At 40.3% G+C, this 26,352-nt stretch overlaps 1 protein-coding gene across 1 annotated transcript in view; it reads left to right on the forward strand.

The window, feature by feature from the left end:
- The window catches only part of ATRNL1 (attractin like 1), a 788,116-nt gene that overhangs the window by 70,127 nt on the left and 691,637 nt on the right, over nucleotides 1-26,352 (forward strand). Inside the window, exons 6-8 of the mRNA XM_056120591.1 lie at nucleotides 9,795-9,969; nucleotides 13,913-14,000; nucleotides 25,988-26,243. Of these exons, the coding sequence (XP_055976566.1) occupies nucleotides 9,795-9,969; nucleotides 13,913-14,000; nucleotides 25,988-26,243 (519 nt within the window). The remainder of the gene's footprint in view (nucleotides 1-9,794; nucleotides 9,970-13,912; nucleotides 14,001-25,987; nucleotides 26,244-26,352) is intronic.

The raw sequence follows: 26,352 nt of genomic DNA on the forward strand, positions 1-26,352 counted from the left end.
ACTCTAAAACCCGGCTTGCAGATGGCGCACTCAGATTTAAAATTTTAAATTTATCGAACAAAAGAATTTGAAATCTCTTCACGTGCTTGCATAGTAAGATGTGGACGTTCAAGTTTAGGTGTTTTGGAAGACAAATACTTCCATGGATGATGTTGATTACTTGATACAGAAAACACTGAAAAACAGAAAATCCATGTGATTTCTCCATCCACTCTTGGGGCCTTTGCCTTTCCAGTCCTTTGGGTTGAGATTTTAGCACCCGCCGCCAGATGGCAGTATTGACTGCCAGAAAAACAAAAAACTCCGCATTAAGGCTGGAAAAACTTGATAGTTTTGTGTTAGAATTTTTTTTTTTTTTAATGTAAACCCTTGAAAGCCTAAGTATTTGGCAGGGGATTTTCTGGGTAATATCTTAAATTAAGACACAGTTGGTTGAGGATTGTTTAACCTGTACACAGGCTGCTTTGAAGAAATTCATGGGCTGCCTGTAGAAAAGCTTCACTGGGTCTGAGCCATGGGGACAGGTAAAAGAATTCACCAAGAAGGAGACTGGTAGAACAAGAGCACAGAAAGTTTATCAAAGAAGTATAGGATATTGTTTTAGTTAGTTGACATGCTACCTCCAGAGAAAAGTCTGTCTGGCATTATTGGGGGATACTTTTTAAATAATAATAATGGTAATAATATAATAATAATTATTATTATTGTTAGCACTATAGCACTGTAGCACTGTCCTCCCGTTATTCATCGATTTGCTTGATTGGGCCCAATAACGTCTCCATTGTGAGACTTGTTACTGTGTTTGGCATATCGAATATGTCACGGAGAGTTTGCCAGGCTTTGCCATGCGGGCGAGATACTCTTGGTAGCTTGCCGGGCTCTCTGAGAGGGGCGGAGGAATTGAACCCAGGTCGGCTGGGCCGGCCACGTGCAAGCAAATGCCATACCGCACTGTAATTTACAAAGTTATTCAATATACAGTTGCTTCAGGCATTTAGTGTTCCAACACTATCAGTGTGACCTTCCCTCCACCAATATCCCCATTTTTCATCCCACTCCCCACCTGTTCCCTTAAGCACATAACAAATTTACTTTTTTGTTTGTTTGTTTGTTTTTTGGGTCACACCCAGCAATGCACAGGGGTTACTCCTGGCTCTGCACTCAGGAATTACTCCTGGCGGTGCTCAGGGGACCATATGGGTTGTTGAGAATTGAACCCGGGTTGACTGCGTGCAAGGCAAACACCCTACATGCTGTGCTATCACTCCAACCCCACAACTTTACTTTATATTGCACGCAGCCAACATGGCCGACCCGAGTTCGATTCCTCCGCTCCTCTTGGAGAGCCCGGCAAGTTACCGAGAGTATCTCGCCCGCACGGCAGAGCCTGGCAAGCTCCCCGTGACGTATTTGATATGCCAGACACAGTAACAACAAAGTCTCCAATGGAGACGTTACTGGGCCCGCTTGAGCAAATCGATGAACAACGGGAGGACAGTGACAGTGACAGTGACTTGTCCCAACAATACATTAAGAGATGGCAAACAGAATGACCAGAAGATAAATCACTCAGAGTCAATTTGTGATTGCCATAAGATTTTGATCTATGTAAATAAGGAAAACACGACTGTGTAATACAATATAATAAAATGCTTATTCTCATTTACATGAGTAAATTCTCAACTCTGGAATCTAAAGTCTGTTGCATTAGATTTTATTTTATATTAGGGTCTCATTATGGTAATAATCATGCCTTACCTGTCTTTAATAAAACTTCTAAAGAAAGTCTGTGCTAATATATTTTGGAGTATATATGCAATAGGTAAGGCCTACTTATGTTAAGTTTTCCACTAGGGGGATTTTTTTTATAGCATTATTTTTAGGTGCTTTAGAACCAACTAATCTGCTCTCTATAGGTTAGCTTAATCCCAGGAGGGGGCGAGCAGGACAGACATACCCAATTTTGGGGAGAAAGTAAATTGTACATAAAATATTCTCAGCCAATCACGTGCAAAAGGATAAGAAATACAGAGAATAGTTTGGATTAACTATGAAATGTTCCAAGCAAATCACTGTCACTTTCACTATTCTCCCGTTGTTCATCGATTTGCTGAGTGGGCCCAGTAACGTCTCCATTGTGACAACTGTGTTTGGCATATTGAATATGTCATGGGTAGCTTCCAGGCTTTGCCGTGCGGGTGAGATACTCTTGGTAGCAAGCAAATCATAGAAGTGTAATATACTACATAAAATAATTTAAGCCCATCCTGGGAAGAGTAGTGTGACCAGTTCTAGGAATCTGGATGGCAAAGGCATTGAGTGTGTGCCTTGCTCTGCCAAATTGGTTAGACAGGTGCCCAGAAAAGTTCTAGGAATGGCCTGGCGGGGCAGAGTGGAGCAATGTCAGGGCCTAGTAGGGGTGTGAGCACCAGAAACACCTCAAATTTATTAAATTTGTCAGGGCCTATCAGGGGTGTGAGCACCACCAGAAACACCTCAAATTTATTAAACATTTGATTTCATTTTGTCTTACTTCATTCCGATTTTTCATCTGGGGACCGCACCTAGCAGTGCTCAGGGGACCACATGTGGGGATCAAATCAGGGTGAGCGGCAATCAAGGCCATCACCTTGACCCCTGGACTAACTCTCCAGTTCTCACATATTTGATTTTGAATTTTCAGTCCTTGCACATTCAGAAGCCTTTTACTGCTGCCAAAGTTGTTGTGATTCCCCACATTTAGTTATGGGTTTCAAGAATATAGGTTTTAGTAGGAGTTTAAATAGATAATAGAAAAAATAGATAATAAAAAAATATATATGCACACACGCATATATATATATATACATATATACATATATACACCTTCTAAGAATACCTGTTGGATAATATATGCTTGTAATCCCTTGGCTTTTAGCCATAAAAACTAATTTTGTCTAGTTTAAGGGAAAAAATAGGAATAGAGTAAAAAAATATATATATGTGAGTAAATTTAGAAATTTTAAGAAGTTGAAAAATCAAGCTTAGAGTAGACGGGTATCATACTTATCATTCCATCAACACTGCTTTCAACGATTTGAAAGGCAATTTTCCAAAAAGAAATTGAATTGTTAATACAAAGGGGAAATATGCTGAGAAAGAAGATTTTAAGGAAGGGACATGCAGCTTACTGTAATCAAGCCAGGAAGAGTCTTAAGATTTAGCATATGCACCGAATCTGAAGTTCTCCAACAAAAGACAGAACAAGATGGCATCATTGCGTGAACCCTATCACCCAACATCATTAGAAAAATAGGATTTTGTTCCAGAATCCAGACTATTCTTAACATTTCCTAGGCCCATGAAACCAGTCTCCAGAGGCCAGAGATCAATTTCAGTGTATTTTAAACATCCCTCCAAATTTAATTTTATAGACTAATGGACTGTGTGATTATTTACAAAGGAGCTGAAGGGTCTACATTAGTACAAGAGGGCACAAAAACTCTTACGAGTAATTTTTTAAAAAAGTGACTAAATTAGTAGGTCTAATTATATACATATATGTATGTATATATACATACACAGACCTACTAACATATATATACATACATACATACATACACGCATGCATTTATTGGGCAAAAAATGGGTTTTGGATGTAAAAAGTTCAGGAAGCCTTGATTTAAAATACCGACGTGGTTATCTGCAGAATAGTGTTCTTTACAGAAATGCAACTTACAAGCAGCATTTGAGATAGGTCCATGTTAGCGGCACTTAATGCTTTCAAGAGGAAATTGCACAAATTAAGTAAATTTGGACTCTTTACAAATGTATCATCTTAAGAGTGAAATATGATTTTTTTCCCCTTTCATGGGAGAGGTTAAATACGAGTTCCACGTATTAACCAGAACTACATCACGGGGAGTTTGAAATTCTGGAGCGAGATTAAGTCCCCCCCTTCCCCTCTCCCCAAAAGTCCCTAATTGGCTAATCACATTTTGATTTCTTTTTCTGCTTTATATGACATAAGGACACTTCATTGAGACTTAATTTCTTTTTTCTTTTCTTTCTTTTTTTTTTTTTTTTTTTTTGCTTTTTGTATCACACCCAACAATTGTCAGGGGCTCCCCCTGGCTCTGCACTCAGAAATCACTCCTCGCAGTGCTGGTGGAACCATATAGCATGCCAGGGAACCAACCTGGGTCGGCTGTGTGCAAGGCAAATGCCCTACTCTCCATACTGTCCGTCTGGCGCGAGACTTAATTTCTCTTTCCCCTCTGCCCTTCTTCACCACTGTAGTTCCATGACTAGTGAGGTCCCATGCGCTCTCGCCAGGGGTTGCACACCTGGGCCCGGTGCTCAAACTCTCACCAGGACCCTGCTCCCCTCCTTGTGGCGAGCATCTAGTGCTCCCCGAGGTCCCCCTGGTGTTTTATGTGCTGCGTAGGAGGGCTGCTCTTCCGGCCACAGTGCTCACGTATCTTCTCGCTTGTGCCTGCTGGCCGCCACACACTCTTCAGCTGCACACACGTTGCTGTGGACTCCCGGGTCCACTCAGTTGTTTGTAGCACCAGGATCTCGGTGTCAGAGATGCCAGGACAAACCCCGCCCCCCACCCCCCGCTTGCTGAGATGGTCAAGTGGCAGATGATCTTCCTTAGACATTTCTGTAAAAAGGGAGACTTGGGGGGGGGGGTGTCTTACCTGTTGGTATCAATGTTAGATTTTTCAGTGGGCAGTGAAGACTTTGTAGAAAGTATTCTTTGTACTTTGTGTTTTAATCTCTGCTTATTATTTAATATCTCAAATTAGTCACAGAGCACAGAAAGCTACACATCAAAACTTCTCATTTTCTTGGTGGAGGGAGAGTGAGTCCTGCCGACCGACCGGGGTTCAATCCCCGGCACCACATATGGTCACCAGAGCAATGCCAGGTAGGGGTCCCTGCTGAACACAGCCAGAAATAGCCCCCAGCATGGCTGTGTGTGGGCCCCGCTCCTCCCTCACTGCCGAAAAGACTTTTGGTATTCTTTAAACATTGAAGTTATGCTTTTTAATAATTTATATATGTCATTTGGTTTATAAGTTTGTTAATTTAGTATAAAAGAATGGCAATCTGTAGAGTTTATTTTAAGGTCATTCCCACCGATGTGAGAATTCACATAAAATATAGTCATGATGAGATAGTTTTTTTTTTCTTTTTGGGTCACACCCAACGATGTACAGGAGTTACTCCTGGCTCTGCACTCAGGAATTACCTCTGGCAATGCTCAGGGGATCATATGGGATGCTGGGAATCGAACCTGGGTCGGCCACGTGCAAGGCAAACGTCCTACCCACCGTGCTATTGTTCCAGCCTCTTTAGTGCTGGTTTTGTGCAGAAAACAAAATACTTCATTTTATATTTTGTTGTTTGGGTCATACTCAGCAGTGATCAGGGATCACTCCTGGCTGTGAACTCGGGGTTCACCCCTGGAGGTGGTTGGGGGACCATAAGGTGCCGGGGATTGAACCCTGGTAGGTTGTGTGCAAGGGAGGCATCCTACTCACTGTACTATCCCGAGTTCTAAAACAAGATGTTTTATTTATTTACTTATTTTTTATTTTTCAGGGTTTTATTTTTAAACAATTTTTATTAAAGTTTACAAAGTTAGTGATAGTTGTGTTTTAGGCATATGGTAATTCCACACCAGTCCCTCCACCATTGTCAACTTCCCTCCATCAGTGTTCCCAGGTTCCCTCCCATCCCAGCCCTCACTCAATCCCTGCCCCATCAACTTGACAGGCTCATTACGCAGTCCCAGTGGATGCCGCTTAGATTTCCTGTTTTCAGTTCTGTTGGATCTGTGGTTTGGGTATATGGCCGTAGCCCTCACTCGTATCACTGGGTACAAATACTGAAGCTCTGTACTGCTCTGGCCTATACGTACTGAATACTGAATACAGTACGTATAACTGAAGCTCTGATGCCTGTTTACTGTTCACTTCTCCAAAACCTGATTTTTTTTCTTTTTGGGTCACACCTGGCGATGCACAGGGGTTACTCCTGGCTCTGCACTCAGGAGTTTCTCCTGGCAGTGCTCAGGGGACCATATGGGGTGCTGGGAATTGAACCCGGGTCGGCTGCGTGCAAGGCAAATGCCCTACCCGCTGTCCTTTCTCTCCAGCCCAAAACCTGATATTTTGAAGAGTAAATTAATTTCTTACATCCTACATTTTTTTTGTTAAAGGTCTTTTTAGTTTAATCAAATTGGTCAGTCTAATTATTACCATTCGTTTCCAATAGTTGCTGTAACCGAGTGCCACAGCTGGTCAGAGCCGGAAAATGGTCTTGCGGAAACCAGCGCCCTCTGGAGGCTGCAGGCGAGCATCTGCAGTTTTAAGGCTTTTAGTTGCCTGGACTTTGTCTGCTATGTAGCCGGCAGCCCAACTTTTTTGCTTCTGTGGTCAAACTGTTCTCCCCGTTTGTAGTCAGATCTCCTCTTAGAAAGACGCTGTGATTATACCTAGCAACCAGGTGAAACTTCCCGACAATGCCAGATTCTTACTCCAATCACATCTGCAAAATCCTTTTTTGCCAGATGACGCTCAGCTATGTTCCGCTCGCTGACACCTTGGGGACACCTATATTCAGTCTCTCAAAAACTTGCTCTGAAATATTTTGCTCCAGGTTTAGAATTTATATCTATATTATGGATTTAAATACAGCCCTGGCTCTTAAGAGTTTTACCTGCTGTTATTCTTGGTCAAAATTCTTTGCCAGATGATACCAAATGATTACTTGGAACTCAGAATTTTTAGGTAGTAAACTTTTTAACTAGGAAGGTTTTCAAATTTATTTTTTAAAAAGTTGCAGGAATAACGGTACAAAGAATATGAAAATACTCTTTACCCAGATTCACTTATGGTTGATGTTTTATACTATTTCATATTATTTCTGATTTAAATGATTTAAAATAAATCTTTATTTCCTTTATTAAGAAAATTGCATACAAAAGTTATGCCCGTGGCTATGTTATTTTTATGTAATATACATCTTGATGTATATTATCTTGATTTTCTTCAGTTAGAGGTTCTCAAGCTTCTCTCTAAAGGTCTGTATTGCAGCTAATATTTTTGGCTTTGCAGTCCCCCTGGGCTCTGTTTAACTACTCGTCCCTTGCCAAAGGAACTGCAGACAGTACTTTAAAAGAATGGACTCTTTTCACTTGGATTTTACCACTCTGAGTAAAATGATTTAGAATTCAAGTTAAATTTTCCTTGGAGCAGTATGGTCTTTTTTGTTTTCTAATTACCAGTAAATAAATACTTGCCATTTTCTTACTCACAAAGGATAAAGTTTTCTCTGTTTAAAAGAATCTTACCATTATCGAGGAGGTAAGTGATGGGAAGGGATATTGGCACTTTGGTAGTGAGTGTGTGGTAACATAGTACCATTACAATTTATAAAGACCAGTTTGGAAAACACTATGGATACTCTTAAAAGACTTGGGAATTGAGCATCTGTCTGACTGAGTAGTTCTGCTTCTGGGCATCTACCGCAAGGGTCCAAAAACTCAATTTAGAAAAGACATCTGCGCTGCTATGCTTATGTAGCACTATTCACAATAGCCCAGATCTGGACATCACCAAATGTGCAGGACCAGATGACTGGATAAAGAAACTGTGGTATAGGCACAGTGAACTACCACTTGACTGGAAGAAATCAGTGAAATCATAAAAGTTGCCGCCCTGTGGATGGGTCTGGAGACGACCATGCTGAGTAAAGTTAGTCAGAAGGAGAGGAACACGCACAGAATGATCTCTCTCACCTGTGGAATAGAAGAGCCAGAATAGGGGAATAACAGAAACAGAGAATTTGTTTTTAGTAGAAGCTTACCACGGAGGGTGGGGATGGGTGAGGGGCCCCGGGATGGTGGTGGAGAGAAGCGGTCACAGGGGAGTATGTGGTGTGTGTGGCCGGGATAGTTCAAGTAGGAAATCCTATTAGTAACTGTTTATAAACCACAGTGCATCCTCCGCCCACCCCCCAAAAAGAACCCCAAACTTATAAACACTCTTTTGTAAACTACTTTTACCTCAGTGTAAAAAACTGAAGAAAGTTCGGTACTAGTCTATGCCTGGAAAATGCAGATTTATCGAATCTAACTAAGGCTTGTGAAGAACTTCGAAGATAGATGAAGGCGGGCATGGAAGAGTGGACAATAAATGGAAAACCAGAGTAGGGCAATGTTTTTTAAAATAAAGGGCAATGACTCAATGATATGGTTTGATATAAGCAAGCTGATTAAACTCTCATCATAGCATAGAAAAAGTCGCCTTATTGCTATGTCAAGGTTTGCTTTGGTTGTGATTCAGGTTTACTGATGCTTTTTTAACAAGTACAGGCAAAATATGATAGGACGTGTCATATAAATTAGGAGTTTGTACAAGTTGGAGGAGAGGAAAATGGTGGAGTTTTATTGTCCACTTGCGCCTAACGGTTTAATTTGAGTAAAACAGTGCCATCCGTGATATTAAGAAAACATTCATTTTAGTGTCTTTATTAGTTTTGCTCATATATATTTACTTGATTAATATATGTACAAAGCATATTTATTTATTTATTTATTGCCTCATTTGTTTTGCTTAGGGCTTATCCTGGCTCTGCAGTCAGAGATTACTCCTGGTGGGCTTGGGGAACCTTCTGGGGTCCTGGGGAGTGAACCTGGTTAGCTGCATAGAAGGCTAAAATGCTCTTCTCACTATATCATCACTCAATTTTAAAAAGCTCACTAGACTTTTTTTTCTTTTTTTGCTTTTTGGGTCACACCCAGCAATGCTCGGGGTTTACTCCTGGCTATGCTCAGGGGAGGATATGGAATGCCGGGATTGAACCCGAGTCGGCCTCATGCTAGGCAAGCGCCCTCCCCACTGAACTATCGCTCTGGCCCCAGACAGCCTCAATTTTATAAAACTTTAAACATAGGGGATTTGTATCTCGTTTGTATTTGAATATATTTTAATTCCACTAGAATAAACATAATTTGGGAATCCTTTCGTTAGATGAAAAAATTTTTCTGTTAGAAATATTCCTTCCATTATTTAAAGTTTAAGAACACTGTTCTAAGCTATTCTCCTATCTTTAATGTCAGAGCAAACCAAGACTCCTGAGCCCCACTCTAAATATCGAGGGGCAGTGATTTCACCCCGTGGTGTCTTAAGTTTTCCTGGACTAGTTAAGAATGTTTAAATTTCATTCATAATTTTTTGAGAGTAACGATAAAGTTTTCCTTCGGATGCTAACTATAGTTGCTTTTTAAGAAAGGTGCCAATGCAGGTGTACTTTTGTTTTTTTGTATCTGTCTGGTAGTTTACAATTTACAAACGGTCCCATTGCCACCGTCTTTTAAAAGATCGAATATATAAAATATACCATGTAGGATAGACTGTCATTTCCATTTTTGTAAATTAAGTCTTTTTTTTCCCCCTATCATAGAGTTAAATAGAGCTACTCGGGTTCAACTTCTGGAGCCGGAGCTGGGATTTGAGTACACTGTATTTCAGTAGTTTCACTGATAACATACTAAACTAAATTCGAGTTTTTATATTATTTGATACTTCCCGAACAGATCCAAATCTGAATGAGTGTATATTTTTATTTTCTTGTAAACCTGACTGTTGCTGTTAAACCACTGCCTGTAAGCTAGAGATGAAACATTTATGTACATTGAATTTATTAATATGTTGTGCATCCATCCATATCAACATATATTTTATTTCTGTAACCTACGGTCTTTGTGTAATGGCGCATTGTTTGGTTCTTTTTTAAAATAGGTCCTGATTGTTCTTTGAATGTTCCTTCTACCGAGTCTTACTGGATTCTGCCAAATGTTAAGCCCTTTAGTCCTTCTGTTGGCCGGGCTTCCCATAAAGCGGTTTTACATGGCAAATTTATGTGGGTGATCGGTGGCTATACCTTTAACTACAGTTCTTTTCAAATGGTCCTGAAGTAAGTATTTCTTTCCTTTCCCGTCCTCCTCCCCCCTGATTCTTATAACCTGTTCTTAAATTGGCTTGCTTTGATAATAAGATTATTCTGTCTCGCTTTATTGCCGTCCAATTTTATGAATAGTTATATTGTGATAATGCCTGTTTGCTTTGTGTCCTAATTTGGGGATAGATTAATGCAGTAGTTAATTATATGGCATTCTACATAAGTTGATTTTGCATAGAAATTTGCTGATCTGTTTAGAATGCTTTTAATAAGTTCTGAGTAAGAAAATAAAAACTTCAAATGAGGGCAGGCCATACCTGCTTTGGGTATTAATGAATTCTACCACGTTTTTTATTTCTTCAGCGTGAGGTGTAATTGCTAGTGTGAAGACACTTTCAGTTCCGTAAATTTTAATTTACCTGAACTTTTACTTCGCCTTCTTTATTTGACAAGCTTTTGTTGGGAGAACACTGCCAGTTTGGCAAAATAGATCATTCATTTTTCTGTTGGCTCAATAGGGATTGTTTCCCGGATGAGTCTGTGACAAGGGAGCCCCACACGTGGGTGACAGCTTTTCCCGACTAGTTTCAGTTGCTGAATTTCGTGAACTGTTCAGTTACAGAGTAAAAGAGGAAATAGGAAGAATTAATTGATCCTCAATGTTTTCAGGAGGATATTAATAATATGTTAAAAATTGTGCAGGTCCCAGTCAGTTTTGCCTTTGGCATGACGTGGGATTTGGATTCTCAGATTTCACAGATAAAACCCACAAGACAAGTAATAATTTTTCAGAAAAACTAGACACCTTGAAGTCTTTGTGGTTTTGTTATGAATATTGCAGGGGGTCATATGCAGCATTTTTTTTTGAAATTCAGATTTAACTGAGCATTCCATGTTTTATATAGCAAGCCTACCTACTGAAGGAATAGCTTAGCCCACTGAATTTGGACATTTTAAGAAATTTTGCAGGACAAAGCGGAGTTTGCTTTAAACCTGAGTAAAAACTGCAGTGAAATTATAAAATAAATTCTGAAGAGAAGGGAAAAATTGTTTCTGGTTAATTTTTATTATTTCATTCCTACTTTGGACAAACTGGCAGAGTCTGGCAAACTCCCCGTGGCATACCCAATATGCCAAATACCAGTAACAGTGATGGGTCTCATTCTCCTAAAGAGCCTTGAATATAATCTCAGGGCTAGGATGAAGGAGACGTTACTGCGGCCTGCTCGAGGCATTCGACGAATAACAGGATGGTCGTGATTCGTCGTGGTTAATTTTTAAGCGAACTATTAGAATTCTGTGAAGGAATATACAGGGGACAGGAAGGAGTAGAAGAATTGAAAGATAGGAATTAAAACGAATTGTTTAGTTTTGAAAGGAGTGTGGAAAGTGAAGAGGTTTTAAGTGTGGAAGTGAAAAGGACATTAATTATGGGTAATGAAAATGAGAAGCCTGTGAAAATAAAGTGGTGCTTTGGATCCAGTTTTGATGTTTGCAAAGTAGAGTTGAGAAGACAGCATATCCTTGTCAGGGTCACTTGGGAATCACAAAGGCCTGTGTTCTCTGTAAGCGTAAGTGCATGTGTGGATCTTGTTCTCCTCAACGTGCGTTTTCCCATTCAAACCATTGGGCTTTTGTTCTGAGTCTCCCAAGTGGTGTTGGGAACCCCAGGGTTTCACTCTGGGGTGCTGGAGAGGCCCCCCTCCAATGCCAGGGGTCAGATTTAGGGGCACCTGTGCATGTCCCATCGGGGCTCTAGCCTTTCAGCTCCTTACCTTGATTTTTGTCTGGCACTTGATTCCTTGTATTTCCTGGTGTCTTAACCCCACTGTGCTTGGGGGCCACTCCTGTGTGGCCAGTGTTTGATCAGCTCTGTACTAAGCCCCGCAGCATCACAAGGTACTTGGTGGCCGTCTTCACAGGTTCGAGATGTTTTCTTCCTCCTTAGTCTGAATGTGACCCAGCATGCCTATAGGGACGTTTCACAGCTCTTGAAAGTCAGAGTTGATTTGTCAATCTGCATGAGGTCTCCGGGGCTGGAGCAATAGCACAGTGGGAAGGGTGTCTGCCTTGCATGCGGCCAACATGGGTTCGATTCCCAGCATCCCACATGGTTCCCCAAGCACCACCAGGAGTAATGACTGAGTGCAGAGCCAGGAGTAACCCCTGTGCTTTGCCAGCTGTGACACCCCCAATTCCCCCCCCCCCCAAAAAAAAGGGCAAAGAAAAACCCAAAAAACCGAGTGAGGTCTCAGGGCTGGGACAGTGGCTTAGAGCCTCAGGTCATGTGCAAGGCTGGGTCTTTGGTGTCACATGCCTGGAGACCCTGAACATGGCCTGTGTGGCCCTTGTGGACCCTAGCAGAGTCCAGGTATTGAACCATCCCCTGGTTTGCCAGATATCACTGAGTGAGACTCCTGGGCCCCTTGGACTTCCTGAGCACTGTTCGGGAGGTCCTCCCAAATTTTAAAAATTGAGGTAGGTTACCATTTAAGATATAAATAATCAGTCAATAATATAAGCATTGCATGTTTGGATCTTCAAAATTAGAGAACATTTTGCAGAACATATATTTAAGGAGAGACTGTAAAAAGTAACCTCACCCATGGTCCTAAGAAACTTGCACTGGGGATAGATATATCGGTGAACATAGTCTCCGTGTCTCTGTGGAGTTAGTGAGAAAGGCAACAAAAACATTGAATTAATAAAAACAGTTACTGACTGGCCAATGATATGGATGTGCATGTGTAGACATCGGTAGCTAGCTGGATGGCAAGAGACAGGCGGCAGCGGTGGGGAAGTGGAGTGTGCCAGAGAGGAAGGCCCTGAAGACACACCTGTCCCGGTCAAGGGTAGGTTCCACAGCAAGGCCAGGGCTTTCAAAGACTGCCAGGGTGTGGGTGTTGGCAGTGCAGTTACCTGGAGTCAGAGAAAAGAGGCAGACCCTGAAGTTCCTTGGAAAGTTCGAGAAACAACAAGGAGACCCGTGTCACTTGCTTGGCGTTTGCAGGAGGAGGCTGCAGTTTGGGAGCAGAGGGGGCCGGAGCCAGGGGCACAGGCTGCTGGAGATGGGCTGGGAGCTTTGGACATGTTTGGGAACAGGTTCTTGAATTTACCTTGTGAAGTGACGAAACTCTATGTAGTGGTTGAGACGCTGAATCCTGGGGCTGGGAGGAAGAGAACCCTCGGGGCCGGCCTTAGGATAAGATTCTGAGAGACTCATCCAGAGACGAGATATGTGAAGTGGAGAGGGCCACGTTTTGGACCTGGACACCCTGTCACGAGGAGGGTGGTGAGGAGTGGGGACATCCAGCCAGGGTCCAGTGAGGCTGGACAAGCCTCTGAACCATCTGTGAAGGCAGGGGAGGACAGTGTGTGAGCTACTGGTCATCTAGTAGTACTTGATTTTTTTTAATAGAAGCTTCTAATTGAGTTCATTTTTTTCCCTTTCACATCTCAGAGCAGTAAATAAGCTATATTTGTACATAGAAAAGATATGTTTTTGGTTAATTTATATGATTCTAAGCTAAGTGTATATAAGATAATAAAAATGAAATCATAAATCAAATGGGCAATTTGAAAGTGGACAGAATATCATCAGTTTCTAAAGGAAAAAAGCCGGCTTTTTGTAAAATGCAGAATAGTTTGCTGTTGTTTAGGTTAATCTATTGGTTGAAATTATTAAAGGCAATTGAACAAATTAATTCCAGTAATAAATAGCCTCAGTCATGTTAATGTGAATTATCCATTTAAACGATTGAATTCTAATTTAGAGTAGGCATATCTTGAATGAGTCTTTATTAAAAATCCCTAATACGCCGCATGAAATTATGAGTTTATTAGCTATAATTGTTTTTGAATTTAATGAATACTTGAGTACAATACTTGAGGAAAGGCATATGCAAATTAAAAAACTGAAAATGAGTTTTAGCTTATGAAATTATTTTCTTGCTTTTAGTTACAATTTAGAAAGCAGTATATGGAATGTAGGAACTCTATCAAGGGGACCTCTCCAGAGATACGGACACTCTCTTGCTTTATATCAGGTATGGATTCTGCTTTTTTAAATTTTATTTTTTAGATTTTGGAATGTATCTTAAGAACTCACATCTCATTTTGTTTTAAACAACGAGAGCAACAGATTTTATGGATCATCCTGAGTTGATACGGAATAGATTCACTGTGCTCCATTAAATGGAGGACATCACTGTCACTGTCACAGTCCTCCCGTCATTCATCAATTTGCTCAAGCGGGCCCAGTAATGTCTCCATTGTGAGACTTGTTACTGTGTTTGGCATATTGAATACATCCTGGGGAGCTTGCCAGGCTTTGCCATGCGGGTGAGATACTCTCGGCAGCTTGCTGGGCTCTTCGAGAGGGGCGGAGGAATCGAACCCAGCTTGGCCGGGCTGGCTGCACGCAAGGCAAACGCTCTACTGCTGTGCTATTGCTCCAGCCCAATGGAGGGCATGAGGTGACTTAATACCTAATCATCCAATCAGTCATTTCTTAAAAGAATGGTAAAATTATCATGAGATTTACTGTTTTAACTACTTTTTTTCCCTTTCATAAACATTCATTTAAACATCATGGCTTACAAAGTTTTCATGAAACAGTTGTTAGGACATTCAGTGTTTCAATTCCAGTCCCATCACCAGTGTGATCTTCCTTCCAGCCGTCCCCCAACCCTTTCCCCTTAACAGGCACAAAATAATTTATTTTATATTGATTGTTACAATTATATGGCTAAGAGACTTACCAAAAAATACTTCAGTATAAGAAATTTTGTGAAACTTGTTATCTCCCACCATGGGGGTGATTAAGTGCATGTCTGAGGGTTTATGAAGCTGTTCATTTCTCCTTGAGCTTTCTTTTCTTTTTTTTTTTTCTTTCAATATTTTGCTTTTTGGGTCACACCCGGCGATGCACAGGGGTTACTCCTGCATCTGCACTCAGGAATTACTCCTGGTGGTGCTGGGGGATCATATGGGATGCTGGGAATCGAACCCGGGTTGGCCGTGTGCAAGACAAACACCCTACCTGCTGTGCTGTCGCTCCAGCAATGAACACCTTTTTTTTTTCTTCTTGGGCCACACCCAATGATGCACAGGGATTACTCCTGGCTCTGCACTTAGGAATTACACATGGCTGTGCTCAGGGGACCATATGGGATGCTGGAGATCGAACTCAGGTTGGGTGCCTGCAAGGCAAATGCCCTACCCGCTGTTAAATTGCTCAAGCCCCCTCCTTGAGCTTTCTGTGTTACTGTTTTTGTTTATTGGGCCCAGTTGGCTTCTCTGTTACTTTTCCATCTCCTGTGGTGTTCTCATATGGGGATGTCAGTATTGTGGAATTTGGAGGTGTCATGTTGCCACATATGTGATTGCATACTCCCGGAACCCCAAAATTTGTAGGACTGGGCTGACGAGTTTACATAGCAGTGACTGTGGGATGTGGCAAGGCTGCTGGAGTTGCCAGAAGAATGGGGAAGAGGGGGAGACTGTTGACCCCCACTCCGAGGAGACCCTGGAGTTTTCAGCCTGGAAACCAGTGTACCTGGAATTTCTGTTGATTTGTCATCTCTGTGAGATTAGTCATGAAACAATGAAGTAGGGCCGTTGGCATAGCAGCAGCTGTGGGTCATGGGTGTGGCTACTGGGGTTTTGGCAGGGCATTTTAACTATATTTAAGTGTAGAGTTTAGTGACATTAAGTACATTTGAATTGTACAACTGTTAGCACCATGGCCTTCACACCATTCTTGCTGGTGTGAGGCGGTGCCTCATTGTTCTGCTAATTTGGTAATCAGTAGATGATGAATATTTTTCATAGACTCATGGTTAATTTTTATGTCATCTTTGTGAAATTTTCATCTCTTCCCTCCATTTTTTTTTTAAACATTGAGAGTTCTTATATATTTTGGGCATTAGCCCTATGATGTATCTTTTGATTTTCAGGCCCCGTTTCTTTATTTTTCTTAAATTTCAACTTTATTAAAGCATCATGATTTACAAAGTTATTTGCATTTGAGTTTTAGATATACAATAATCCGGCACTCATTCTACCACTAGTGTCAACTTCCCTCTCTTTGCGAATCTGTCACCTTGACAGATACATTTTTAAAGCTTGGTTGTTGAAATTTGGATCTCCTGGTTTTAGTTTTGTTGACTCTGGTTTGTATATTTATCTCTCCCAGTTACACCACCAAAGTACTCAGATTCCCTTGACCTCTGCCCTCCATTGCTTCCCTCTTATCTCTTCTTCCCCTTTCAGTTTTCATGTTGATTAAAGCCAGAAGAAGAAACACAAACACAGGATGGTCCCCATCGTATGTGGTGTATAGAATAGTTAGGTGAGGGATGCAGTGTTTTTAAGGGGGGGGATACTTAGATCACCCCGGGGCCCAGGGTACAGGAGTAGCAAGCCCCAAATTGGCAAAAGAATTTTACATTGATGGAGTCCCTTTTGTTTACTTACACTTTTGTTTTTTTGCCATTAGGGTTAAGATCTTGGAGGGTCTTGTATTTGTTTTGGTTGGGGGAGGAAGTTGTACACTCAGCAGTGCTCAGGGATTTTTATACAGGCTCTGAGCTCAGGGATCACTCCTGGTGAGGATTAGGGAGATTACAGGGGGTGCTGAGAATTGAATCTGGGTTAGACACATGCAAGACAATTTTACCCCCACTAAGGGTGATGTTTCCTGCCCATTAAGGATGATGTTCTATATGGCCTGTACATTACTGAGAAATTCTCTCAGTCCTCATTTTGTTGAGAGATTTCATCACAAATGAGTTTGAGATCTTGTCAAACGCTTTCTCTGCATCAATAGGGATGAATATTAGTTCGTCTTTTATTTCTTGGTGTAATCCCATTATTGGACTGGAGCGATAGCACAGCAGGTAAGGCATTTGTCTTGCACACAGCCCAGGTTTGATTCCTCCGCCCCTCTCGGAGAGCCCGGCAATCTACCGAGAGTGTCTTGCCCACATGGCAAAGCCTGGCAAGCTACCTGTGACGTATTCGATATGCCAAACACAGTAACAAGTCTCACAATGTTACTGGGCCCGCTCGAGCAAATTGATGAACAACGATTCAGGACAGTGCTACAGTGCTATTCCATTACTGACAGCATATGTTGAACTACCCCTGCATCTCTGGAATGAATACCGCTTGCTTGTGATGTATGATGTGTTTAATACATTGTATTCAGTTTCCTAGGATTTTTTTGAAGATATTTGCATTTATGTTCATTAAGGAGACTGGTCTAATTATTTATTTCTTTTTAGTAATATCTGTAGTCATTGGTATTAGGGTAATGTTGACCTCATAGAAACTGTTAGGGAGAATTCCTATTTCTGCTACTCCATGGATAAGCTTCTACTTCTACTACCTGGAGGACAGGTAGAAAGTCCTCTTTGAAGATTTGGAAAAACTCATTATCATTAATGAACCATCTGTTTGAAAACTTTTGTTCTTGGGGTGATTTTGAATATCAGCTTTTTTATCATCACATCTGATCAAGTTAGTTACTTCCTCCTGACTCAATCTTGGGAGGTTATACAAGAAATTTATCCATTTCTTCTAGGTTCTCCAGCATAGTGGTGTCAAGTTCTTCATAGTCACCTTACATGACCATTTGTATTTCTGAGGTTTCTGTTGTGATTTCTCTTCATTCATTTCTGATTTGATTTATCAGGATTTTCTCTTAATCTCTTTGTGAGTTCTAGCACAAGGGGATAGGGAGTTGTCTTGTCTGTCTTGTTGAATCTTTCAAAAATATCTCTTATTTTCATTGCCGTTTTTCATTTTATTTTGTTTTATGCTTTTTGGATCACATCTGGCAATGCTCAGGATTTATTCCTGGCTCTGCACTCAGGAATTACTACTGGCAGTGGTTGGAAAACCTATGGGATGTCGAGGATCGAACCCGGGTCATCCAAATGCTATACTATTGCTCCAGCCCCTCATTGCTGTTTTTGGTATTGTGTTATTTCCATGTTACTGATTTCCACTCAGATTTTTATTATTTCACACCCTCTACTTATTTTGAATTTTGTTTTGTTTTTTTCTAGTTCCTTGAAGTGTGAGCTTAGGTAATTTATTCTCACCCATTCTTGTTTCCTGACGAATGCCTGGAGTGCTGTACGCATACAATGCTGTTCCTCATAAATTCTGGGAGCTCTTGTCTCCATTCTTATTTGTTTCCAGGAATATTTTAGTTTCTTTTTTGATTCCTCTTTGACTCAGCAGTTGTTCATTTGTATGTTGTTCAACTTTAAGTGTTACAGCTTTCCCCAGCTTTCTGTTTATGGTTTATTTCCAGATTCAAAGCATTATGATCTGAGAGGGTACTTCATGTAATTTAATTCTCTTAATTTTGAGAATGATCCATGAATATGTGAGAAGAATGTATACTCTGCTTTTTTGGGAATGGAAAACTCTCTAGAGGTCTGTTAAGCCCATTTCTTTTATTTTGTCCTTTAAGTCTACCGTTCCCTTATTGATTCTCTGTCTGGTTGATCTATCCAGATGAGCACATGTTATTAAAATTTTCTACTGTTGTGTTGCTGTTACAATTTTCCTTCAGTCATGCTAGTAGTTGTTTTACGTATTTTGATAATAACTTCATTTGTTGCATGTATGTGATGATACTTCATTTGTCGCATGTATATTAATGAGCAGTATTTCTCTTTAGGCTGACCCATAGAAGGCTGATGTTTTCTTCATTTTTATTTATTTATTTTTTCCTTCTTTACTTGGCGGGGAAGGGAGGTTGCAGTCTGCAGTGCTTAGAGACTGTTCTGGCTCTGTATTTAGGAGTGACCCATTGGCAGTGCTTGGGGGACCATATGCTCAGGATTGAACCCAGGTCAGCCATATGCCAGGCGAGCACCTTCCCTTTTGCAGTCTCTCCCCGATTCCCTCCTTTTGTTCTTTTTGGATAATATCATGCATCTTGTCTTCGGGAACACCAAGTGTTTTCTTTGCTTCTGGCCTTGTGTGCTTATTCCCTCTGTTGTGTTTCTGTGTTTCTCCTCCTGTGGTCTTTAGATCAGCGGTCCCTGAATAGATATTCTCACACCTTCTTTTCCCTCATTGGAACTCTCCTTTATTGTTCTCTTTAATCGCTAAAGAGCCGAATCCCTGTAACTTTGAAATCCTCACCCAGAAAGCTAGAGAGCTCTAGATACAGGGTCTCTCCAAGACTTCTTGTGCAGAAAGGTTGTCCACTAATGCATCTTCATTATTTCTGGAGCTACACCTCCACCCCAGATCAGGGTTCTGGGTGAAGACTTTGGCTTGGGGATTGGACGTCCTTGGGCTGAGTGGGGCTAGCTGGAGCCTGCAGTGTGGGTGGGCTTCCGTTAGGCAGGTGGGGGACTGACCCATAGGGAATTGAGGCTTCTCCACACCCGAGGCCCGGAGGGGGAGCACGGGTGTGTCTGGCTAGTGCAGGTGGATGGGGAAGGTTTCATAATTGAAGTTTAACCCTTTGACAAGCTTCCCTGCTGTTTCACAGAGAATCTGCACCTTTTCCACCAACCCCAGCAGTGGTCCAATCTCTCTACTTCCTACCCAGCTTATTCTTGTTTTTATATTAGTCGTCCTAATGGTTATGAAATAATGTCTTATGGTAGGTCAGAATAATTATATTGAGCTTCTTCTCAAATGCTGTACTAGTCATTTGCATGTCTTCTCTAAAGAAAATATACACATGTATATTCAAGTTCTTTGCTCACTTCTTATTTTTGTTATTGTAGGACTGTTTGTATTCAGAATGTATTATAGATATTTACCTCCCTTATTAGATATATAATCTAAAAGCATTCTATCTTGTTCATTAGATTGTCTTTATAGTAAACATTGTTGTACAAAAGTTTTAAATTTTGACATAGTCCAGTTAATCTATTTTTTCTTTTTAAACCTGTGCTTTTGATGTCACAGTCAAAAACTTGATGCCAAGTCAAACGTTGGCCCCTTCCCCATGTTTTTTTTTTTTTTTTTGGAAGATTTTAGCACAGCGTTAGGGCATTCGCCTTACAAGCGGCCAACATGGCCGACCCGAGTTCGATTCCTCCGCCCCTCTCGGAGAGCCCGGCAAGCTACCGAGAGTATCTCACTCACACGGCAGAGCCTGGCAAGCTCCCCGTGACGTATTCGATATGCCAGACACAGTAACAACAAAGTCTCCAATGGAGATGTTACTGGGCCCGCTCAAGCAAATCGACGATCAACGGGAGGGCCTTTTTAACTAATACGTTTAGGTTTTTAATTATGTTTCATTTGGCGTAAAGTAAAGCATCCAGCTTCATTCTTTTGCATTTGATTATGATTTCTCTAGAACCATTTGTTAAGAATTATCTTATTTTTTCCCCATCTGGCCTTGATACCATGTTGAAAATAATTTGATTGCATATTTTAGAATTGGTACTGAGTTTTTTTTTTTTTTTTTAGTGAAAAACCATGAGGTACAGTTATAGGCTTACAAATTTTGTGCTTGGGTTTCAGTTATACAATGATCAAGTCCCCATACCTCCACCAGTGCCCGTCATCCATCCCCATGGGTCCCAGCATCCCCCCCCCTCATCCCCCCCCCCCCCCCCCCCCCCCCCCCCCCCCCCCCCCCGTCCCATCCTGCCTCTGTGGCAGGGTATTCCCCCTTGTTCTCTCTCTCTTCTTTTGGGTACTGTGTTTTGCAAGAGAGGCTTTGAGTGGCAATCATGTTTGGCCTATCGACTACTTTTAGCATGCTTCTCCCACCCTGGGAGGGCCCTCACTGGTTAAAGAAACTTTGGTACATTTACACAATGGAGTACTATGTAGCTGTTAGAAAAGATGAAGTTATGAAATTTACATACAAGTGGTACTACATGGAAAGTATCATGTTAAGCGAAATGAGTCAGAAAGAGCGGGATAGACACAGAAAGATTGCATTCATCTGGGGAACATAAAGCAACAAAAAGTGAGAGTGACACACAGGAATGGCTGAGATTAGTACCAGGAATTTTGCTCCATGAATGGAAGGCCAGCCACAGGCTCTAGGTGAAAAGGAAGCTCAGATAGAGAAGAGAGTACCAAATGAAGAGTTTTTTCTTTTATTACTTTAACTATGTCCACCTTTTGCCTGTAACACATTGCTCTGGTTACTGTAGCATGTTTTGAAATGAAAACAGTCTGAGATTTCTTCATTTGTTGTGTTTTGTTTTCAACCTCGTTTTAACCTTGGTTTGTTTCCAACTTTGTTCAGAATTCCTTAAGATTCCTTATTATTTTAAGATATATTTTTGAATTTTTATGCAAAAAAGCCAATTATTTTGATAGGAATGACATTGTCGTCAGTTCACTTTATGTATGACTACATATTCATGCCTTTCGTGAATATGATACTAGTGAATCACAGAAACATGGATTTTTATTGGATGGATCAAGATTCATCTATTTTGTTGTTTAGCTTGTCCAGTGTATCAGGTGTCGGTTCTGAGCACCATCTGGTGTGCAACCCCCAAAATAAATGTTGTTTTTCGATGTATATGCATGCTTTAAAAATAAAACAATATATATGTGTATATTTTATTCTTAAGTTTTTAGTTTTTTAGACTAGATCGGGCCTGTTCAGAGTGATATGACCATAGACTTTGGTTTTTTAAATGACATTTTTGTACAGTTTTGTTGGAATCGACATATACACTCATTTAAACATACAATCGAATGAGTTTTTACAATATCCAAGTTATACAACTATATCTGCCCATCAGGTTTGTCAAAGTTGTAAGCTGTGTTATCAACTTGATAATATTTGATGTATTGTAAATAATTCTTTTAATGTAAATAATTTTTATAATTCTTGCAATTTATATAATTCTTATAATTTAAATTTCAAGAACATTATAAATAATTCCTTTAAGATTGGTTGTCACCTAACACCTCATCCTCCTAGCCTCAAATAGACATATATTGTCTTTTTGTTTCTATAGATTTTTCTGCACTGTTGATATAAATGAAATTGTGTATCATGTAGTTTGTGACTAGAATGTATAATGTAACACATAGGATTTATTTTTAAAACTGAGTAATATACTATGTGAATATACATAATACTGTACATCAGTTGGTGGACATTACAGTTTTTCCACTGCTATGAATTTGCCTACTGTGAGTACCCATGTATGTTTTTGGTTAGACATAGTTTTCTTTCAGGTATAATCATGGGATTCTAGTTGCTGCATCAAGTAGTAACTCTGTATTTAACTTTTTGAGGAATTGCTACTTTTCCAAAGTGACTCCATTACTTTGTATTCCTATTAGCCCTACCATGCTGCAGTTTCTACCCATTCTCACCAGCATTAAGTATCTGTCTGTTCTGTTGTATCTATCCTAGTTTGAGTGAAATGGTATCTCATAATGTTTTGATTTTCATTTTTCTGTTAACTAATAGAGTATCTTTTTATGTACTTATTGGTTATGTACAGTATTTTCTGAAAAATATGTATTCAAGTTCTCTACCCATTTTAAAACCAAATTGCCTGTTTATTTTTGAGATTTGAGTTATTTATGCTAAATATAAGATCTCCTTATCTGATAGATGATTTCAAATAGTTTTCTCCCATTCTGTGAACTCTCACTTTCTTGATGTAATCTTTAGGAGCCAAAAAGTTTAAAAATTTTTATTCTGATGATATCTAATGATCATTTTTTTTCCTCTTTGTGATATTGGTGTTATTGAGAGAATCAGTTTTCAAATTGCCTGTTTGAAAGTTCTTGAATCCATGAATCCGAAGTGTTTTTTTTCAGTTTTGTACTTTTAACTCTTACATTCAGGTTTTGATTCATTTTAAATTTCACTTTTGGCTTGTAGTAAGAGTCCAACTTAATTTTAAGTGACTGTGTCGTTCTCTCAGCGTCCTTGCTGGAAGAGCCAATTCATTCCCATTGGATGGTCTTGGAATTTTTGTCAAATATTAGTTAGCCATGAATATTCTGAGTTTATGTCTGATTTCAGTTCTGTGGATTTCTGTGTCTGTTTGTATGCTGGCAGCATACTTGCATTCTAGGAAGCTTTGAACTGAGAAGTGTGAGTCCTCTTATTTTGCTTCTCTCTTTCCAAAATTGACATTGGGTACCTTGCAAGTCTATGTAAATTTTGGGATCAACTTGTCTACTTCCATAGAGCCAGTTGGAATAGAAATTGCATCGAATCTGTGGTTAAGTTTGGAGAGTATTGTCTTCTCAACTCTGTTGTCTTCAGGTCCCGTAGTCACAAAATGCTTTTTCATTCATTTAGATCTTTAAAATTTCTTTCTTATATTTTTCCAGAGGGTTCCCCCCCCCCCAACCCAATTGAATTACTATGAGATATGCAGTTACAAAGCTGTTTGTGATCAGGTTTCAGTTATACAGTATTACAACACCCAACCCCCCACCAGTGTATATTTCCCATTACCAATGTCACTAGTTTCCTTCCTGACACCCCTGACACCCCCCATCCTCACCCCCAACCTTTCTCTATGGCCACCCCCAACCTTTCTCTATGGCAGGCACTTTCCTTCTCTCTCTCTCTCTCTCTCTCTCTCTCTCTCTCTCTGTCCTTTTGGGCCTTATGATTTGCAATGCAGCTACTGAGAGGTTATCATGTTTGTTCCTTTACCTACTTTCAGCATGCAGTTCTTATCCAGAGTGATCATTTCCACCTACCATTGTCATAGTGGTCCCTCCTCTATCACAACTGCCTTCTCCCCCAGCACTTGAGGCAGGCTTCTAACTGTGGACCAATCCTCCTGGTCCTTGTTTCTATTGTTCTTGGGGATTAGTCTCATATTTTTAAAAATATGAGTATAGTCATTTTATGTCTGTCACTTCTGACTCATTTCACTCAGCATGATACTCTCCATGTTCATCCATTTATAAGTAAATTTCATAACTTTTTTTTTTCCCCAACAGCTGCATAGTATTCCATTGTGTGGATGTAGTTTCTTTAACCAGTCGTCTGTTCTTGGGCACTCGGGTTATTTCCAGATTCTGGCTATTGTGAATAGTGCTGCAGTGAACATAGAAATGCAGATGGAATTTCTACTGTATCTTTTTGTGCCCCCAGTATGTATTGCCAGAAGTGGCATTGCTGGGTCATATGGAAACTCACTTTCTAGCTTTTTGAGGAATGCCCACATAAACTTTCTTCCAGAAATGTTTTGTAGCTTTAAGAGTGAAAGTGTGACAGGGCTGGAGGGAGCTCAGTGAGCTGAGCCCGTGCAAAGTCCCTGCAGGCAGCTTCGGGCTCAGTGCCTGGCACCCTGAGCACTGTGGGTTGTGGCCTCGAAGCAACCAGACACAAAAGATTGTTTTGTAACTTAATTTCATGTTTTGTAACTTAATTTCATGTTCGTATGTAAGTATACAGAAATAGAATAATCCTTTTGTAATTGATCTTGTGTTCTGCCATGTTGAACCCATTTAATGGCATTAATTTTTAAATAATTACATATCGTTAAGATATATATTTACATATAACTAAGTTCATGCCATCTGTGAATAGGACTGTTTTACTTACTCCTTTCTAGTTGAGTGCAGGTATTCACTTGTATGCCTATTTGCTCTGGTTAAGAATGCCAGTCTCTAAGGACCAAACATGATGGCTCTCAGTGTCTATATTGCAGGCCTTAATGCCCCACAGTAGGGAGAGAGTAAGAAGGAAGGTACTTGCCACAGAGGCAGGGGACGGGATGGGGTGCGGGTGGCGGGAGGGATACTGGGGACATTGGTGGTGAAAATGTGTACTGGTGGAGGGATGGGTGCTCAAAGTCATTGTATGACTGAAACTCAATCATGAAAGCTTTGTAACTGTATCACACGGTGATTCAATAAAAAAAAAAAAAAAGAATGCCCATCTCAGTTTAAATGGAAGTGACTAAAGGAAGGATCTTTATTTTTTTTCCTGATCTATGGGAAATATCCAGCCTCTACTCATAACTATGTCAGCTGTGTGGTTTTTTAGGTGTTCTTAATGAATTTGAAGAAATGATTTTTTATTTTTGTGTTGTTGAAGTACTAATAATTTATCCGTTTATGTATCATTTCAGTCCTATGTGCTCTAAATGTGTAATTTATAAGTTCTGTGATGTGTTATAGCATAGCCATGAGAAATGGTAATAAAAATGTGTTCTATAGGATACAAAGATTTTTTTATTTTGTGAGCCAGTCATTAATGAAAGCAGTGAATGACTGAGAATAGCTCAAAAGAGTATACATATAGATGGAAAAATTCACATATATTAACTAGGAACTTGTAGGTAAAATATAAAAACTAGGGACTCCAGTAGTATAATTAAAAACGTGGTCAATTGACTATGTCTTTTAAAAATTAAATAATTAAAATAATTATTTGGAAACATGAATGTTTGTACCTTGTTTGTTTTTTTTGTGTGGGGGGGGTTGCACCTGGTTGTTCTCAGGGATTACTCTTAGCTCTGCAGTTAGGAATCACTGTTGGCAGAGCTCCAGGGGACCATATAGGATGTTGGGGATTGAACCCCAGTCAGCCACATGAAAGGCAGTTAGTTGCCTTACTCACTGTAAAATCTCTCTGGCCTCTGCTCCTTCGGTGAGCAAAAGTTTAATAATGATCATCAATTCTCGTTAATTCATTGGTTTCCACTTTATTTTACAAACGAGAACCTCGTCCTCCGCGTGCTGTTACTCAGTTTTAACATTTTTATTTAGCAAATGTATGTTGTTAAGAAATAACTGCACTGTAGCCCTGTCCCCCCATTGTTCATCGATTTGCTGGAGCGGGCACCAGTAATGTCTCCATGGTGAGACTTGTTGTTACTGTGTTTAGCATATCGAATACGCTATGGGGAGCTTGCCATGCTCTGCCATGTGAGCGGGATCCTCTCAGTAGCTTGCCAGGCTCTCCGAGAGGGACAGAGGAATCGAACCCGGGTTGGCTGCGTGCAAGGCAAATGCCTTACCTGCTGTGCTATCGCTCCAAACCGAGGAATAACTATTTTATCTATTAACATGTGCCTTTCATTTATAGGAGGACATCTTTATGTATGGAGGCAGAATTGAAACGAATGATGGCAATGTTACAGATGAACTGTGGATTTTTAACATACACCGTCAGTCTTGGAGTACAAAGACACCTACTGTCCTTGGACATGGCCAGCAGTATGCGGTGGAGGGACATTCAGCACATATTATGGAACTGGACAGTAGAGACGTGGTCATGATAATCATATTTGGATATTCTTCAATTTATGGTTATACAAGCAGCATACAGGAGTATCATATCTGTGAGTGACTTTGAAATTGTAACTGTCTCCTTTTTTCCTTTATTGGCTGGGAATATTTTTAAATTTGATAAAATACTCACGATTTTATTCAAAATGGTGAGTTACTTGA

The sequence above is a fragment of the Sorex fumeus genome, unplaced genomic scaffold (genome assembly GCF_029834395.1).
Source record: "Sorex fumeus unplaced genomic scaffold, SorFum_2.1 ptg000043l, whole genome shotgun sequence".
Taxonomy (NCBI): Eukaryota; Metazoa; Chordata; class Mammalia; order Eulipotyphla; family Soricidae; genus Sorex; species Sorex fumeus.